Source organism: Giraffa tippelskirchi, chromosome 12 (genome assembly GCF_054371585.1).
Source record: "Giraffa tippelskirchi isolate mGirTip1 chromosome 12, T2T-mGirTip1v1.2.pri, whole genome shotgun sequence".
Lineage (NCBI taxonomy): Eukaryota > Metazoa > Chordata > Mammalia > Artiodactyla > Giraffidae > Giraffa > Giraffa tippelskirchi.
The window spans coordinates 46,989,754-47,007,299 of NC_137286.1; the positions used below are offsets into that span (position 1 = coordinate 46,989,754).

General features: G+C 44.4%; 2 protein-coding genes across 6 annotated transcripts in view; one reads left to right on the forward strand and one right to left on the reverse strand.

Moving 5' to 3' along the window:
* The window catches only part of LOC145530502 (uncharacterized), a 146,767-nt gene that overhangs the window by 124,800 nt on the left and 4,421 nt on the right, over positions 1-17,546 (forward strand). For all 3 annotated transcript variants that reach the window (XR_014071844.1, XR_014071843.1, XM_081551980.1), the window contains one exon: positions 15,505-15,602. Coding sequence is in view for 1 of the 3 variants with exons in the window: in XM_081551980.1 (XP_081408106.1) it covers positions 15,505-15,602 (98 nt within the window). In the remaining 2 variants the exon portion in view is untranslated. The remainder of the gene's footprint in view (positions 1-15,504; positions 15,603-17,546) is intronic.
* The window catches only part of LOC145530503 (uncharacterized), an 87,779-nt gene that overhangs the window by 3,330 nt on the left and 66,903 nt on the right, over positions 1-17,546 (reverse strand). For 2 of the 3 annotated variants that reach the window (XR_014071845.1, XM_081551983.1), the window contains exons 6-7: positions 15,897-15,998; positions 13,351-15,054 (exon numbers count right to left, since the gene is read on the reverse strand). Coding sequence is in view for 2 of the 3 variants with exons in the window: in XM_081551983.1 (XP_081408109.1) it covers positions 15,969-15,998 (30 nt within the window). In the remaining variant the exon portion in view is untranslated. Of the gene's footprint in view, positions 1-623; positions 828-12,120; positions 12,251-13,350; positions 15,055-15,896; positions 15,999-17,546 lie in introns of those variants that run through there. The other variant, XM_081551982.1, reaches the window with a different exon arrangement.

A 17,546-nucleotide genomic window follows, 5' to 3' on the forward strand; every position in this document is an offset into this window, starting at 1 on the left:
AAAAACAATAAGGAATCAAAAATAAGTGAAATAAGATGGGAAATTTTTAAAAGTAGAAGATTCTGTCAAACAATGGATTTAGATTAGAATTTTAAGAATCACATAAAGTAGCTTAACTCTTGTAATTTTTGTTTTCCAAGAACTTATTAGTTAAGACAAGCCAATTAATCTACCTAACACTAAGCCTTACCAAGCTAAGGGCACTAAGCACATTTTGTCACCAAGTTTTTCCAAGATGACTCTGGTTGGCAAAGGTTTCTTCAATTTTAACCTTTCTTGTCACTAATTGTAGCTATTTCAGAAACATTGTTCTGGTAGCAATATCATGTGGTCCAACAGGTCCTAAGACCACATTACCAAGGGTTTTCTTTCAGTTTTCATTAAAAGCTTTATCAAAACCTCCCTCTGCCCCTCAAAACAAGGGTTTTCTTTTTAAATGAGCAACTTAAAAAAGAGTTGTGCTTACTTCATCTGGTCAATGTTAAATTCTCATGGAGAAAAAGTTACTTGTGAAGCTGTTAGCCCCAAAGCCTTCTATTCTCCCTTCTATTCTCTCTTCTAATGCAGTGCAAGACAGGCACTGCATTATTAAGAATTTGGAAACTGCAAAGTGAAGAGATTACCGTGTTGAAGGAGCTGGGAAGTGGCCCATTTGGAGTGGTCCACAGTGCGATGTCCTGTTAAGGTGATCAGGGAGGGCTCCATGTCGGATGAGTTCTTCCAGGAGGCCCAGACCATCAGGTCAGTTTCTTCTGAGGAATGGTGGCTTAGCCCTCACCATGACAGTATGGTCATGGTAACAGGTCTGTCTGTAGCATCGGTAAGGCCTGAATCAAGAGTCCACATATCATAGAATATATAATAGAATATTACTCAGTCATAAAAAATGAAATAATGCCATTTCAGCAACATGGATGGATGTAGAGATTAGCACATTAAGTGAAGACACAACACGGAAAGACAAATATCGTATGATATCACTTATGAGTGGACGCTAAACGATGATGCACGTGAACTTCTTGACAACACAGAAACGGTCTCAGAGAAAACAAACCAAAGGCGAAAGGGACGGGGGCTTGCGGGGGGCAACCTGACAACAAGCAGGATTTGCTTTGGGAGCTGCCTTGTTAACTCAAGGGTCAAGTCCAGACATAGCTCTCTGTCCCGCCACCTCTTATTAATTACTAAGGAAACTTCTTGCAGCCCCTGGAGTGCATCTGACGCAGGACAAATGGCTTTTATGACCTGAGTCCTGAGATACAGAGTCATGAGATCTTGATTGATAGCTTTATGTTACTTAGGTGATTTTTGGTGCATGTTACTTAGGTGATTTTTGATGATTGTGTTGTATAAGAATTTCCTGGTATAAGGGTATAAAATTCTGTGTGTAAAAATAAACAAGCATCACTGGCATTACAGATTGCAGTGATCCTCTCAACCCCCGCTGTGTCTGTGTCTGTGTCTCGCTGTGTCTGTGTCTATTTCTTTCTCAGCCGAGGAATCCCGCATTTGTGCCTACGTTGACTCGTCGGCTGGCCCCGACAGGGGCTAATTAGGAATCTGGTATTAACAGGGCCACACTAGTATATATAAAATAGATAAACAAGGCCCTCCTGTATAGCATAGGGAACTATATTCAATATTTGTAATAGCCTAATAATCTGAGAGCATGTATGTAGGTGTGTTTTATATATATGTATTATATATGTTTATATACAATATAATGTATATTATATACAATATACATATATCTAACTGAATCCCTTTGGTATGCACCTGGAACTAACACAACATGAAAACAACTCTTCTTCAATTAAAATGCACCCAGTTTTTGATAGAAAAAGAGTCCACATATCATTGATACAAATATTTGAAGTTTAAGTCAATTTAAAACACCATTACGCAAAATGTATGTCTTTATCACTGCTTAAAGGTGCATAACCAAGCTCATCGCCTTGAGTAACATGATAATGCATGTCCCTGTAGTTAGACTAAAAAGAAAGGAAATAACTAAATAGGTAATACATCCTTATCTGTGAAAAAGTTGTCAAGTTGAGATGTCAAACCTAATTTATTTTATACATCTGAAAATTAAAAATTCATCCTGAATGCTCCTCATTGTTAATTATTTAAGAAATGCAAATAAAAATTTCAATGAGGTACCACCTCAAACTGGTCAGAATGGCCATCATTGAAAACTCTCCAAATAACAAGTGTTGTGGTTGCGTGTTGAAGGTGTGAAGAAGAGGGAGCCCTCCCACCCTGTTGGTGGGACCGTCGGTTGGTGCAGTCACTGTAGACAAGAGTACGGCAGTTCCTCAGAAAAACTAAAAATAGAGTTACGCTATGATCTAGCAATACCACTTCTAGCCATACATCCAGACAAAGACATAATTCGAAAAGATACATGTAGTATTCTAAAAGAATTTGTGCATACCAAGAGCAGATTTGACAGGAAACCTTTACTCTTATAGCTGAGATAGCAAATTTGCTTTCACATGTTGTCTGCTATATTTAGACTCTCGATCCATACTCCATACTCCATGACATACTGTCATAATTAAATCCAAATTGAATGTTAGCTTTCTTTTTCAGATGTGGTTTCCCTCCAGCAGTGTAGGAGTATTCCCTTTTCTCCAAGTCCTATTTCCCTGATACTGAGAGAGTCAATTCCTAGGCAGGTTGATAAGAAGTCTGGCGTCCCTGAGGAGGAGATAGGGGTCTGGAGTTCTCAAGGAGGAGAGAAGGCCACACGTTTTATTCTTTAAGCCCAGAGCTGATGATTGCACAACAAAACAACTCATCTTGCTCAAGGATATGTTTTCCCTTAAACTCTGTACCAATGATTATATAACAACAATGTATCCTGCTTGAGGAAGTGTTTCTCCTTCTTGAGAATTTTCTAACTAGTCCTGTCATCTTAAAATGTATAATATGGGAGTGGGTCTGGTATGACCTTTCTATTGTTAGTTCTGATCCCATTATCTTAAAATGTAAATTGTGGGAGTGGGTCTGGTAATCTCTTTGTAACCTTGAGACATTCTTTTGATTTACTGTAATAACCAATTGAAAAAGTATACAACTCCCTTGATAAGACTAGCAAGGGGGGCAACTCTCCATCCCCCTTCTGATGTCTACGTCAGAAGCTTTCTCTGTCTCTTTTTATACTTTAATAAAACTGCTACACAAAAGCTCTTGAGTGATCCAGCCTGGTCCCTGGTCCCTAAGCTAAATCTTCTTCAGAGATCACGAAGCAGACATCGTTCACCGTAAGCTCTCACCTTGGGGGCTCGTCCGGGATCTTCAGGACAAGGAAGAACACTCAGGGCTCCGGCCTCTCTGCTTTCTCAGTACACACGTTACTCAGCCCTACGGTGTGCTTGTGTGAGTGAAGGACATGCCCTGCACGGAGCAGTTGATGAACCCTCCTCTGTGGTTTCGTGGTGCCTGGTAATGACTGAAGGCAGTCCCTGAAAGGGGAGCCTTGTCGGGGTTTATAGCAACCTGCCAATGCCAAGAGACACGCAACGTCCCTGTGAGGGGAGCAGCTGGAGAGATGGGCAAAGCGTGTGGATCAAACTTTCCTTTCTCAGTCTCCTTTTCCTGGTCTCTGACCATTTTGTAATTGTGAGCACAGAAGAATTGATGCTTTTGAACTGTGCTGTTGGAGAAGACTCTTGAGAGTCCCTTGGACTGCAAGGAGATCCAACTAGTCCATCCTAAAAGAAATCAGTCCTGAATATTCATTGGAAGGACTGATGCTGAAGCTGAAACTCCAATACTTTGGCCACCTGATGCGAAGAGCTGACTCATTTGAAAACACCCTGATGCTGGGAAAGCTTGAAGACAGGAGGAGAAGGGGATGACAGAGGATGAGATGGTTGGATGGCATCACCGACTTGATGGACATGAGTTTGAGCAAGGTCTGGGAGTTGGTGATGGACAGGGAAGCCTGGTGTGCTGCAGTCCATGGGGCTGCAAAGAGTCGGATACACTGAGCAACTGAACTGAACAGGGGGCTTCTTCCTTTGGTAGTGCTGTTAGGGGATCAGAGGAGGCTGTCTAGTGGCTTTTGTCTCAACACCTTAGATATTCCTTTTGTGGAATCTGTGGGAATGAACTGGAAGGATTGGCCCTAGTAGCTCGAGGACAATAATCACTTTTTCCTCGCTGGCCGATCCTCCACCCCCTCATTTGCTATCACATATACTGGTGTGGTGACACTCAGAAGGGACATCTTGGTTGGTGTTCATCCTTTTATGACTCACCATTTCTACTGTGGTCAGGACTGTACTCGGGAAGGTGCACAGGCACATGTGAAATGGATGCTTTCCTTAGCAGTCCTAGCTTGGGAAACATTCTGAGAAACGACTGTTACACCCTGGGTGGCATCAGAGGAAAGGGGCAAATCAAATCAAAGGTCTTGGTGGTGTGGAACTAAATCAATGTGGGATGCCATCAGGTCTACCCCTGGTGCATCTTCACCCCGCGTCAGTGGTAGAACCAGGAGGGACAAGTAAGGTGCCTGTGTCGGTAAGGGACAGACTAAGTCTGACCAGGGAAGGAAAGCTTTGGTGGAAAGTCTGTCTACACCCCCATCTAGAGCAGGGAGGGACGCCTTTGATGGAAAGAAGCCATGGCTGTGGATGCTGCTTTTTTCTTACAGATGGGAGCTAACAGTTCCAGAACCACTCCTTTACAATGTATTAAAAAAAAAAAAAAACTGGGACAAGTTTGATCCCCCAGATTTAAAAAAGACACACCTGATCTTGTGTGATATTCAATGGCCACGGTATCCTTTGGAAGATGGGGGATGCTGGCACGTTGAAGGGTCTCTTAATTATAATACTGTTTTACAACTAGACCAGTTCTGCAGAAAACAAGAGAAATGGGTAGAAGTGCCATATGTGTTGCTCTTTATCTCTCTGCAAGACATGCCAGACTTATGTCCTAAGGGTGCAGATTAGGGTGTGAAACCTTCAGCTCCCTCCTGTCCTCTTACTTTGCCCCTGTATCTGGGGTTCCCAACTAAACAGGCTGAGAATCAGGGCACCCTTCCAGGAGGAGTTGCCTCAGTCTTGGTAGAATTTAAAACAGTCCCAACTGCAATCGAGACTATATATACACACACACACACGTATATATATGCCTTTACGAGACTAACTTAACTTTATGACTTTACTTGGAGAGATGTAATGTATGTGTTGGAATAGACGCTGACCCCTGATTCAAAAACTAGAGTTTTAGGGAAGCTACTACTTTGGGAGATGAATGGCTTGAATGTGAGACAAGGGGACAGAGGGAACATGAAATAGCCCTCCTTTCTATTGGGAGCCAAGCAGTTCCCATGACAGAGCCAGGCTGGGACTATAACATGGCTAAAAGAGGGTGGGGTCAGAACCACTTTGTCAGATGTATTCATGAAGGACTCAAACGAGCTCATGCTAAGACTTTAGACTATGCTAAGTTGGCTGACATAAAACAGGGAGAGAAGGAAACTCCTAGTAAATTTCTAGATAGACTACAGGAGGCTCTCCACAAGTTTACTGACGTTGATCCTGAAAGTGCAGAGAGAGGAATGATGTTAAAGGATAGATTTCTCACTCAGTCAGCTCCATATATCCGCTATTAGCTACAAAAACAGGCATTTGGACCAAATCAATCTTTAGAAAAACTGTCGCAGCTGGCTCAGATGGTGTATCATGGTAGAGAATAGGAGGAGGAAAGTAGGAGACAAAAAAAAAGGAACTAGGCAAAAGACTGAAGCCCCAGCAAGGCTGTTAGATCTGCTCTGAAACAGCCTGAGGAAAAATGCCCAGAGGAACCCAGGAGAAAAGGGATGAGCTTGTTATTACTATGGAAATGAGGGGCATCTCAAGCAGGATTGCCTCAGGCATCCAAGCCACCCCAGGCTCTATGTCTTGTCTATAAAGGACCACACCTGAGGAGAGACTGCCCTCCAGAGACATAGGCCGAGGGGTTGGACTCTCAGGACAATCAGGACTAACAGTGCAAGCCTGCTCAGGGATGGGAGAGAAGCCCAGGTCAGGGAGGATGGAGGGAGTAAGCTCGGCATTGCCCTTTCTGTTCCTTTTCTTTAATCTCATGTCTATGCTATGTTGGAGTACAGTCAGTTTGCAGTTTTGTGTATCTTCAGGGTACAGCCACCTGATTTTCTTATGACATATACATACAGCGTATCTGTTCTTTTTTGGATTCTGTTGCCCTAGATGTTATTGCAGAAGGTAGACCAAGTTCCCTGGTGCTGAACATCAGGTCCTTCTTGAGTATCTATTAGAGATACAGATTTCTGTGTGTATGTGGAAGGAAGACAAGAGATAATGATTTTGGATTATCTATTACAGATACAGATTTCTCTGTATATGTTTGAGATACAAATTTCTGTGTATATTTGAAAGGAAGGAAGGAAGAGATAATCTTTGTGGATTCTCTATTACAGATACAGGTTTCTGTGTATATGTTAGACCTGACCTCCTAATTGATCCTTGCTCTTTCACTTTTTCTTGGAAATCTTTATTTGTGTTTGAATTCTTAGAGTCTCTTTTTGATTAATAAATGTGTTCCTTTGTTTCTCATTTTTTAGTTTGCCCGGAGGGACATCATATGCTATTTTCTTTCTCTGTTTGGCTGACTTCACTTATCTATTATTCTCCAACCTCCATCTTTGTGACAATTAGTGACATAATTTCAAAATTTCAGTGGTGGTTTTTCATGGCTGAGTAATACTCCATTGTATATACATACCACATCTTCTTTAACTTTTAACCTGTCGGACGACATCTTGCTGGTCCTGGTGTTGTGGCTACTATAAGTGGTGCTGCAGTGAACGTTGGGCGCATGTGACTTTTTCGTTGATGGATTTCTTGGGATATAGGCTCAGGTGTGGGTATGTCAGGTCATGGGTTGAGCTATTTTGGAATTTTATTTTCTGGCCTGTGAAGGCTGTCCTTTTTAGGGGTTGTTGCCAATGTCCGTTCCCACTGACCATGTAGGGGTTTCCTGTCTGCCCGGGTCTCTCCTACATCTATTCTTAGTAGATTTGTGAGGCTGACCATCCTGAGAAGTGTGATTTGATTTCGTGTTCTTTTTTTTGTTGTTGCTACATTTATGTTTATTAAAAACTGTTATAAACTCTTGTTGTCTTTTAGATTGGTACTCCTCCTATAGTAATTAGGGATGTTGAGCATCTTGTCCTATGGCCATTTGTTTTGTTTTTTCCTCTTTTCCTTAAAGAGTGTGAGGAAAATTTACCTGCTGCAATTGGTTTCTTGAAAGACAGTTGTGTTTGGAATTTATTATTGCAATATATGTTACAGGACCTTTCCTCAGGGCAGCTGTCATTAACAGCTCTCCAGGCCTTGTGAAATGCAAGATATTGAGTAAAACAATAGAATGGGAAAGGCTAGAGATCTCTTCAAGAATATTAGAGATAGCAAGGGAACATTTCATTTTAAGATGGGCCTGATAAAGGACAGAAATGTTATGAACCTAACAGAAGCAGAAGATATTAAGAAGAGGTTGCAAGAATACACAGAAGAACTTAGGTACAAAAAGGTCTTAATGACCTGGATAACCATGGTGGTATGGTCACTCACCTAGAGCCAGACATCCTGGAGTGTGAAGTCAAGAGGGCCTGTGGAAGCATTGTGTGTGCTCAGTCGATTCAGTTGTGTCCAACTCTCTGTGACCCCATGGACTGTAGCCCGCCAGGCTCCTCTGTCCATGGGATTCTCCAGGCAAGAATACTGGAGTGGGTTGCCGGGCCCTCCTCTAGGGGATCTTCCTGACCCAGGGATTGAACCCATGTTTCCTGCATTGCAGGCGGATTCTTTATGGCTGAACCACCTGGGAAGCCTGGAAGGAAGCATTACTATGAACAAAGCTAGAGGAGGTGATTGAAATCCGGCCGAGCTTTTTCAGATCCTAAAAGATGATTCTGTTAAAGTGCTGCACTCAATATGACAGCAAATTTGGAAAACTCAGCAGTGTCCACAGGACTGGAAAGGTCAGTTTACATTCCAATCCCAAAGAAGGACAATGCCAAAGAATATTCAAACTACTGTGCAACTGCACTCATTTCACATGCCAGCAAGGTAATACTCAAAATCATTCAAGCTAGGCTTCAACAGTACATGAGCTGAGAAATTCTAGATGTATAAGCTGGATTTAGAAAAGGCAGAGGAACCAAAGATCAAATTGCCAACATCCGTTGGATCATAGAGTTTTCCAAATTTGCTATCATATTGAGTGTAGCACTTGAACAGAATCATCTTTGAGGATTTGAAACAGCTCAGCTGGATTTCAATCACCTCCACTAGCTTTGTTCAGTCACTCAGTCATTTCCAACTCTTTGCGACCCCATGGACTGCAGCACACCCGACTTCCCTGTCCTTCACCACCTCCTAGAGGTTACCCAAACTCCTGTCCATTGAGTCAGTGATGCCACCCAACCATCTTGTCATTTGTCATCCCCTTTTCCTCCTGCTTTCAATCTTTCCCAGCATTAGAGTCTTTTCTACTGAGTTGGCTCTTCACAGCAAGTGGCCAAAGTATTGGAGCTTCAGCAGTAGTCCTTCCAGTGATTATTCAGGGTTGATTTCCTGTAAGATTGACTCGTTTGATCTCCTGGCTGTCCAAGGGACTCTCAAGAGTCTTCTCCAACACCACTGTGGTGTTGCATCAGTTCTTTGGCGCTCTTCCTTCTTTATGGTCCAACTCTCACATCCATACATGACTACTGGAAAAACCATAGCTTTGACTATATGGACCTTATCTATTAGAGACAGAAATTTCTGTGTATGTTAAGAGATACAGATTTCTGTGTAAATGTGGAAGGAAGGAATGGAGGGAGGGAGATAATCCTTGGGTTTATCTACTGCAGATTCACATTTCTATATTTATGTTAGTACAAAATATAGAGGCTGCTCTCTCAGGAAGGAGGCTTCAGCTTGGTGAGTCTACTCTGTATCCTCAGGGCCAAAGGGTCAGGCCACCATTGCTGGGGTGCACTAAGGATTCTGGTCCCAGCCAGAAAAAAACAGATAGTACAGGTTTAAGAGACCCTAACACTATGAAGGGTGTCTCTGTGAAGGGCACCCTGCTGGGCCATCTCACCCCACCGCAGGCCAACCCTGGGACTCAGGCCTCCTCAGGTCCAGGGATGCGATAAGAGCCCATGTCTTGGAGGTCAGAAGGAATAAAGTAGGCATTACTTTTCTTTCCTTTTCCTTAGTCTCATTCCGATGCTCTGTTGAAGTCTAGTCCATTTGCAGTTTTGTGCTTGTCCTCAGTGTACAACGAACTGACTCAGTTATGACAGATACATTCAGCATATGTGTAGTGTTTTTGATATTTTTCCATGGAGTTTATTGAACAAGGTCCAATAAAGTTCTCTATTCTGATCATCAGGTCCCTGTGGACTATTTATTAGAGATACAGATTTTGTTGTACATGTGCAAGGAACCAAGGAAGGAAATAGTCCTTGTAGATCATCTATTCCAGCAACAGATTTCTATGTCTGTGTTATAGATAAATACTTCTGTGTATATGTGAAAGAAAGGAAGGAAGGCCGAAGATAAGTCTTGTGGATTAGCTCATACAGATAGAGATTTCTGGATATATGGTGGATATGCAGATTTCAGTGCCTATGTGAAAGGAAGGATGGAAGGAAGGAAGGAGGAGATAATCCTTGTAGATTACCTATTACAGACACAGATTTCCGTGTATACATTAGTACTGACTTCCTAAATCATCCCTGACTCTTTCCCTTTTATTTTTATTTTCCTCCCTTTGGAATTCTGGGTTTGTGTTTGCATCTCAGAGTCACTTTTTAGGTTGTAAATGACTTCCTGTGTCTTACCTTTTTGCAGTTTTGCCCTCCAGGGATATCATCTGCTATTTTCTTCCTCGGTTGCTGATTTCTCTTAGTGTACTATCCCCCAAGGTCCATCCTTGTGGGGACCGTTGGCCTAACTTCATAATTTCAGTGGCAGTTTTAAAGTCCGCATAACAGCCCATTGTAAATATGTAGAACATTTGTTGAAGATTTAATCTGTCATTGACATTTATCTTGGGTCTGTGTCTTGGCAGTTGGAGGAACCACTGCAGTGAACGTTGGGGTACGTGTGTCATTTTGAATGACGGTTTTTCATAATATAGGCCCAGGTGTGGGTATTAGAATCCTTGGTTTAGCTGTCTTGAAATTTTCTCTTCTGGCCTGTGGAGGCTGTCCCTTCAAGGGGTTGTTGCCCATGTCTAGTCCCAGGGCACGTGAAGAGGGGTTCCATCATCTCCTGGCTCTCTCCGCCATGTACTGTTTGCAGACACTTAGGATGCCCATGCTGTCAGATGGGATTTGATTGCTTGTTGTCATTTTGATCGGCATCACTCCTGTAATAATTAGCAATGCTGAGCATCTTGTACAGTGGCCGTCTGGGTTCTTTCGTTTTTTTCTTTCCTTAATGGGTGTGAGGAAAACTGACCTTCGAAATTGGCTTTTTGAAAGTCAGTTGTGTTTGGAATTCATTTCTGCAATACCTGCCGCGGGACCTTTCCTGAGGGCAGCTGTCATTAACTGCCCCACAGGCCTTTTGAATTGGAGGTGCCAGTCAGCACTAGTGGACAAGTTGCTGTTACAGGAAATTTCCACAAGGTGGCAGCACGTCTTCATGCCCATCTCTGGTTCCATCCACAACCAGAGCCTTAGGGAAAGTCCAGTTGCTGTGCTGTGCTGTGATTTAGAGTGGAATGTGCGGGAGCAAACGCCCAAGGGCTTATATCTCACTACTTCTTCCCCCCTGATGCTTCACCATTTCCTCCTCTAGCCTCCTGCCTACCTGGGGCACCACTCCCTGCTGAGGTGTCTAGGAGGCTGCACTCTCAGGAAGGAGTCTTGAGCTGGGGACCCCAGCACCAAGAGACCTGGGGTCTGAGTGATTTTCTGTGTTCTTCCAAGTCACAGGGTCGGGCCATTAGGATCTGAGTTCACTAGGATTCTGGACCGAGCAGGGCAAACCAGACAGTACAGATTTAAGAGGGGTATCTATGATGGGCACCCTGCTTCGCTGTCTCGACCCTACCCCGGTCCAGCCCTGAACTCAAGCCTACTAGGTTCCAGAATTTGGATAGCATCCCAAATCCAACAGGTGCAGGGAATAAACTAGGCATGATTTCCTTTTTTTTTTTTTTAATCATTTCATGCCCACGCTATGTTGAAGTCAATTTACAGTTTTTTCCTTGTGCACAGTGTACAATGGACTGATTCAGCTATGACATACACATACAGGCTTTACTACTTTTTGTTGATTCTTATGCCATAGAGGTTACTGAGCAAGGTCACGTAAGTTCTCTGTGCTGAAGCATCAGATGCCTTTAGGACATTATTAGAGGTAGAGCTTTTTTGTACATGTGCAAGGAACGAAGGAAGGATGTGGGCCTTGTGGATTACATATTACAGCTACTGATTTAATTGTTTATGTTTGAGATAAATATTTCTCTGTATACGTGCATGAGGGAGAGGAAGCAAGCAGGCAGGCAGGCAGAGGGGAATCCCTGCGGATTAGCTAATAGAGATACATATTCCTGTGGGTATATTAGAGAAGAAAATGGCAACCCACTCCAGTATTCTTTCCTGGGAAATCCCAGGGGCAGAGGAGCCTGGCAGGCTAGAGTCCATGGGGTTGCAAAGTGTCGGACACAACTTAGCGACCAAAGAACAATAAGCATGTTAGAGATACAGATTTCAGTGCATATGTGGAAGGAAGGAAGGAGATAATCCTTGTGGTTTATCTATTACAGGGATAGATTTCTGTGTGTGGTTGGTAACAACTTCCTAACTCATCCCTGGCAGTTTCCTTTTATTTACTTTTTGGGGGGAATCCTTTGTGTTAGAATGCCAGACTCTTTTTGTGTTGTACTTTACTTCCCCGTACCTCTATTATTTTGCCTAGAAGGGACATCATCTGCCTATTTCTTTGTCCGTTGCTGGCTTCACTTAGTGTATGATGCTCCAAAGTCCATTCTGTGGGGACAGTTGACCTGATTTCATAATTTCAGTGGCAGTTCTTCAAGTCTGAGAAATAGCCCATTGTATATACGTACCCCATTTCTTTAAGATTTCATCTGTGGATGGACTTCTTCTCGTGTCTGTCTCTTGGCATCTGGAGGTCCCACTGCAGTGAATGTTGGGGTGCATGAATCATTCTCAGTGATGGTTTTTCGTAACAGGGGCCTAAGTGTGGATATTAAATTCCTAGGCTTAGCTCTGTTGAAATTTTTAGTTCTGGCCTGTGGAGGCTGTTCTTTCTAGGGGCTATTGTCAATGTCCATTCCCACGGCACTTGTTGGGGGGTTTGTCGTCTTCCTGCTGTCTCCACCATTTACTGTTTGCATCTGTCAGATGGGATTTGATTTCTTGTTGTTGTTTTTGATTGCCATTCCTCCTGTCATAATCAGGGCTGCTGAGCATCTTGCTTCTGGCTGATTGGATTTGGGTTCTTTTTTTTTTTTCCATTAAAGGGTGTGAGCAAAATTTACCTGTTGCCATTGGCTTGTTAAGAGTTAGCTGTTTTTGGAATTTATTTCTGCAAAACCTGCTGAAAGACCTTTCCTGAGGGCAGCCATCCCTAAGGGCATCATAGGCCTTGTGAATTCAAAGTGCAGTTGTAGTTACAGGAATGTCCACGAGGTGGCAGCACTTCTTCATGCCCATGTTTGGTTCCACCTTCAACCAGAACCTTGGTGGAGTTGGCTCCCTGGGCCGTGAATGAGAGTGGAATATGACTGAGCAAACACCCAAGGGTTTGCGTCTCCCTACTTCTTACCCCAAAAGCTTTACCCCTCCCCTCCAGACTCATGCCTACCTGGGGCACTGCTCCCTGCTGAGGTGCCTAGCAGGCTGCACTCTCGGGAAGGAGGCTTCAGCTGGTGTCCCCAGTACCAGGACCCTGGACACTCGGTGACTTTACTCTGTATCCTCGAGGCCAGAGGGTCAGGCCACCATCGCTGGGGTGCACTAGGGATTCTGGTCTCAGCCAGAAAAACCCAGAGAGTACAGGTTTAAGAGGCATCTCTCTGAAGGGCACCCTGCCGGGCCATCTCCACCCGCCACAGGCCAGCCCTGGGACTCAGGTTTCCTCACGGTCCCGGGAGGGGATAAGAGCCCAAGTCTCGGAGGTTGGAGGGAATAAAGTAGGCGTTACTTTCCTTTCTTTTTCCTTAGTCTCATCCCCATGCTCTGTTGAAGTCCAGTCGATCTGAAGTTTTGTGCTGTCCTCAGAGTACAACGAAATGATTTGGTTATGACGGATACATTCAGCATATGTGTAGTTGTTTTGATTTTTTTTCCATGAAATTTATTGAACAAGGTCCAGTCAAGTTCTATATTCTGATCATCAGGTCCCTGTGGACTATTTATTAGAGATACAGATTTTTTGCACATATGCAAGGAACCAAGGAAGGAAATAGTCCTTGTAGATTATCTGTTCCAGCGACAGATTTCTATGTATATGTTAGAGATTAATACTTCTGTGTATATGTGCATGGAAGGAAGGAAGGCCAGAGATAAGCCTTGTGGATTAGCTCATACAGATAGAGATTTCTGGATATATGTTGGATATACAGATTTTAGTGCCCATGTGAAAGGAAGGACGGAAGGAAAGAAGGAAGGAAGGAGGAGATAATCTTTGTGGATTACTTATTTCAGACACAGATTTCCATGGATACATTAGTACTGACCTCCTAATTCATCCCCGGCTCTCCCCCCCCCCGCCCCCCTCCCCACCCCCCTTCCCGTCCCCTTTGGAATTCTGGGTTTGTGTTTGCATCTCAGAGTCTCTATGTTGTAAACAACTTTCTCTTTTCTTTCAGTTTCGCCCTCCAGGACATCTGCTATTTGCTTCCTCTGTTGCTGATTTCTCTTAGCATATTTTCCTCCAAGGTCTGTCACTGTGGGGACCGTTGGCCTAATTTCATAATTTCAGTGTCGATTTTTCAAGTCTGAGTAAATAGCCCATTTAATATCTGTACCACATTTGTTTAAGATTTCATATGTCATTGGACCTTATCTTGGGTCTGTGTCTTGGCAATTGGAGGTACCACTGCAGTGAATATTGGGGTCCATTTTTCCTTTTGAATGATGGTTTTTCTTACTATAGGCTCAGGTGAGAGTATTAGAATCCCTGGTTTAGCTGTCTTGAAATTTTTTTCTTCTGGCCTGTGGAGGCTGTCCTGTCAAGGGGTTGTTTCCCATGTCTGTTCTCAGGGAACATGAAAGAGGGTTCCTTCACCTTGTTGCATCAGTTCAGTTGCTCAGTTGTGTCCAACTCTGCGACCCTGTGGACTGCAGCACACCAGGCCTCCCTGTCCATCACCAACTCCCAGAGCTTGCTCAAACTCATGTCCATCGCGTTGGTGATGCCATCCATCCATCTCATCCTCTGTCATCCCCTTCTCCTCCTGTCTTCAAGCTTTCCCAGTATCAGGGTGTTTTCAAATGAGTCAGCTCTTTGTACCAGGTGGCCAAAGTATTGGAGTTTCAGCTTCAACATCAGTCCTTCCAATGAATATTCAGGACTGATTTCCTTTAGGATGGGCTGGTTGGATCTCCTTGCAGTCCAAGGGACTCTCAAGAGTCTTCTCCAACACCACAATTCAAAAGCTACAATTCTTCAGCACTCAGCTTTCTTTATAGTCCAACTCTCACATCCATACATGACTACTGGAAAAAACATGGCTTTGACTAGATGGACCTTTGTTGGCAAAGTAATGTCTCTGCTTTTTAATATGCTGTCCAGGTTGGTCATAAAACTTTTCTTCCAAAGAGTGTCTTTTAATTTCATGGCTGCAGTCGCCATCTTGTTGCATGGAGAAAATCAATTCTGACTCCATGTTGAAAACTGTTTTTGACTTGCTTTTCATTGCTTTAATTATTATAATTGCACTGAATGGCTTGCCTGGAGGTCCCTATCCCCCTGCTTGACTGTAAACTAAAGTGCCTTTGTTCAGCTCAGGGAGAGATAGTTTGTCCCTGCCCACCTGTAAATAGGACAGATTAACACACCCTTTCAGAAGGCTTTTCATTCCCTTGGAAATGTTTTGCAAGACTGAAGACCCTCTCAATTTACTTCCCCACTGCATCTCCCTCTCCTGCCTTTTGATTTTAGTTCCTCATTGCTTCTTTCTCTCTAGTCTATCAAACAACCTGGCATCCAGACCCCAATAAGATGGTTAATTTGAGGCACTAGCCTGCCATCTTCTCAGTCTGCTGGCTCCCCGATTAAAGTCCCTTCCTTGCCACAACACCTCATCTTTCAGATTCATTGGCCTATTGTGTGGTGAGCAGAGTAACCTTGGACTTGGGAACAATTTGGCTTAGCCAGCCAGGAGCCTTGCTGCCCGTGGCTAGCCGGCCCTGATCAGGGAATACTGGGGCAAGACCCTAGCAGCTGCTTGGATCATTTGTTGTCCTGAAGTTCTTTCCTTCAGGATTCCCTGAAGTGGCACCAGCCACCCCCCAGGACTTGGCAGTTGAGACAAGGAACCGACAAACTTCTGGAGTTGAGGGACTCAATTTCATTTGTAGGGTAAGTATACGCAATTCCATAGCAGTTCAGCCAGTATGTTTTTTTGTGTCCTTTTGTGTTAAGAGCCGATCGGTTCGATTTTGGAGGGCAAGTTGCTCCAGTGTGCACATGGAAACATATTTTGTCCTCAATCTGGGCTTTTCCTTTACAGTATAAACAAATTTGGTTGGGTACCCATTTGCAGAGGGGAGGTGTTGTTGGACTCTATCTTGAACAGGTTCATTGGGAACTAGTCCTCATGGGGCATGCCTACCATAGTTGCAAGTAGCTCAACTGTAGGGTAACTGTATTTACCTTGAAGAAGGAATTCAAAGGGCCTGGACTCCATCTTAGGCCTGTTCATGCTGATTATGCTTGGCCACCTCTCTAATGGACTCTGAACTCTGTGCTTAGTGCCTGTGGAAAAGACAATAGAAGGATAAGACCCCCTCCGGACAGGTCATAAATTCTTATCTGTAACCTCAGGCTTATTGATTATTGACTGTTTGAACACATAACACATGAATGATGGAGTTATTGTGATTGTATTTACCTTTTCTTTGTTTATGTAAGTCACAAGGAAGTTGGGTGGTGGGTTCAGACGCGTACACATGAGGTATAAAAGATTTTCACAAATGCCGGTCGGGGTCCTTGGCTAAGAGGAGACTCTGCCTTGGGCCCGCCGGTGTAATAAACTGAACTTCACTATCTGCATCGTCCTTCTGAGTGAGCTTGTTTCCCGGAACGCGTGGCTATAACATTTGGTGCATTGGCCGGGAAACTCCTCACTTTGAGGAGACAAGTCTCGTTTGAGGCCACCCCGAGGCTTTGTAGCTTGAATCTCCTAGAGGAGGAAAGGCGCCTCGCCCCTCTGGAAGAACTCGGCCTTTCAACACCCGGTTTCTTCGCTTTGGCAGGTAGTGAACGGCAGCAAGGGAACTGAGCGCTCAGGTAGGGAAGAACCCACCCGGTAGGGTGGAAGAGGGGGCCTGATCACCCCCCTGGGAGGGACCAGAAGGGAGACACATAGGAAACTGGTTTAGGTTGGCGACAATAGCTACTCGGCACTCGGGTCGACGGCCGTGCCAGGGATAAAGAAAGGGAACTTAGGGTTTAAGAAAGCCAGTTAGGAGGTGTGTCCACGCCGTCATAGGGAACATGCCGAACGGTCACCACAGGGTTTTAAAAAGGAGATATTGAATTCCATGTGCTCGTATTCTGCCCTCCCCCAGGAGGTACCCATCTGCTGTGTGACCCATCATCTCCCCTACCAGTGGAAACAGGTAGATTGGCTTCTCAGGAAGGCCCTGGGACAGGGAAATCCAGAGGTAAGAAAATGGGAGGAAGCGGATCTAAGGCCACTGTATTGGAGAATATGATTAAGAATTTTAAGAAAGGGTTTGATGGAGACTATGAAAAGAAAATGACACCAGGCCGGCTCCGTACCCTTTGTGAAGTCGAATGGCCTTCCGTGGGAGTTGGCTGGACACCAGAGGGAACTATGGACTTAAATCTCATAAAGGCAGTCTATGCTATATTTACGGGAAAGCCCGGACACCCCGATCAGTTCGCGTACATAGACTCTTGGCTGGGAATAGCCCAAGACCCCCCCCCCCCCAAATGGGCCCGTTTTTATGCTCATGGCGGGGAAGGAAAAATCTTGATGGCCCAAAAGGTAACCAAGGATGAGGAGGAAATTTTACAGGACCCTGAAAGAGATGAACTTCCCCCACCGCCGTATTGGATGATGGTCCCGCCAACTAGTATCAGCGCGGCCGCTGGAGGCCCAACCGGAGGAACCAGCCCGAGACCGGTAAGCCTCCCGGACTCCTCAGCGGTCCCAACAGCTCCACAGGTTGTAGAGCCGCCCACTCGGCAGGCTCCAGCCTCAGCTGGAGGGACAATGAGCCCACCGGACTCTACCACCCCGGATGCTGCCTCTACGTTCCCTAAACTCTACCCTCC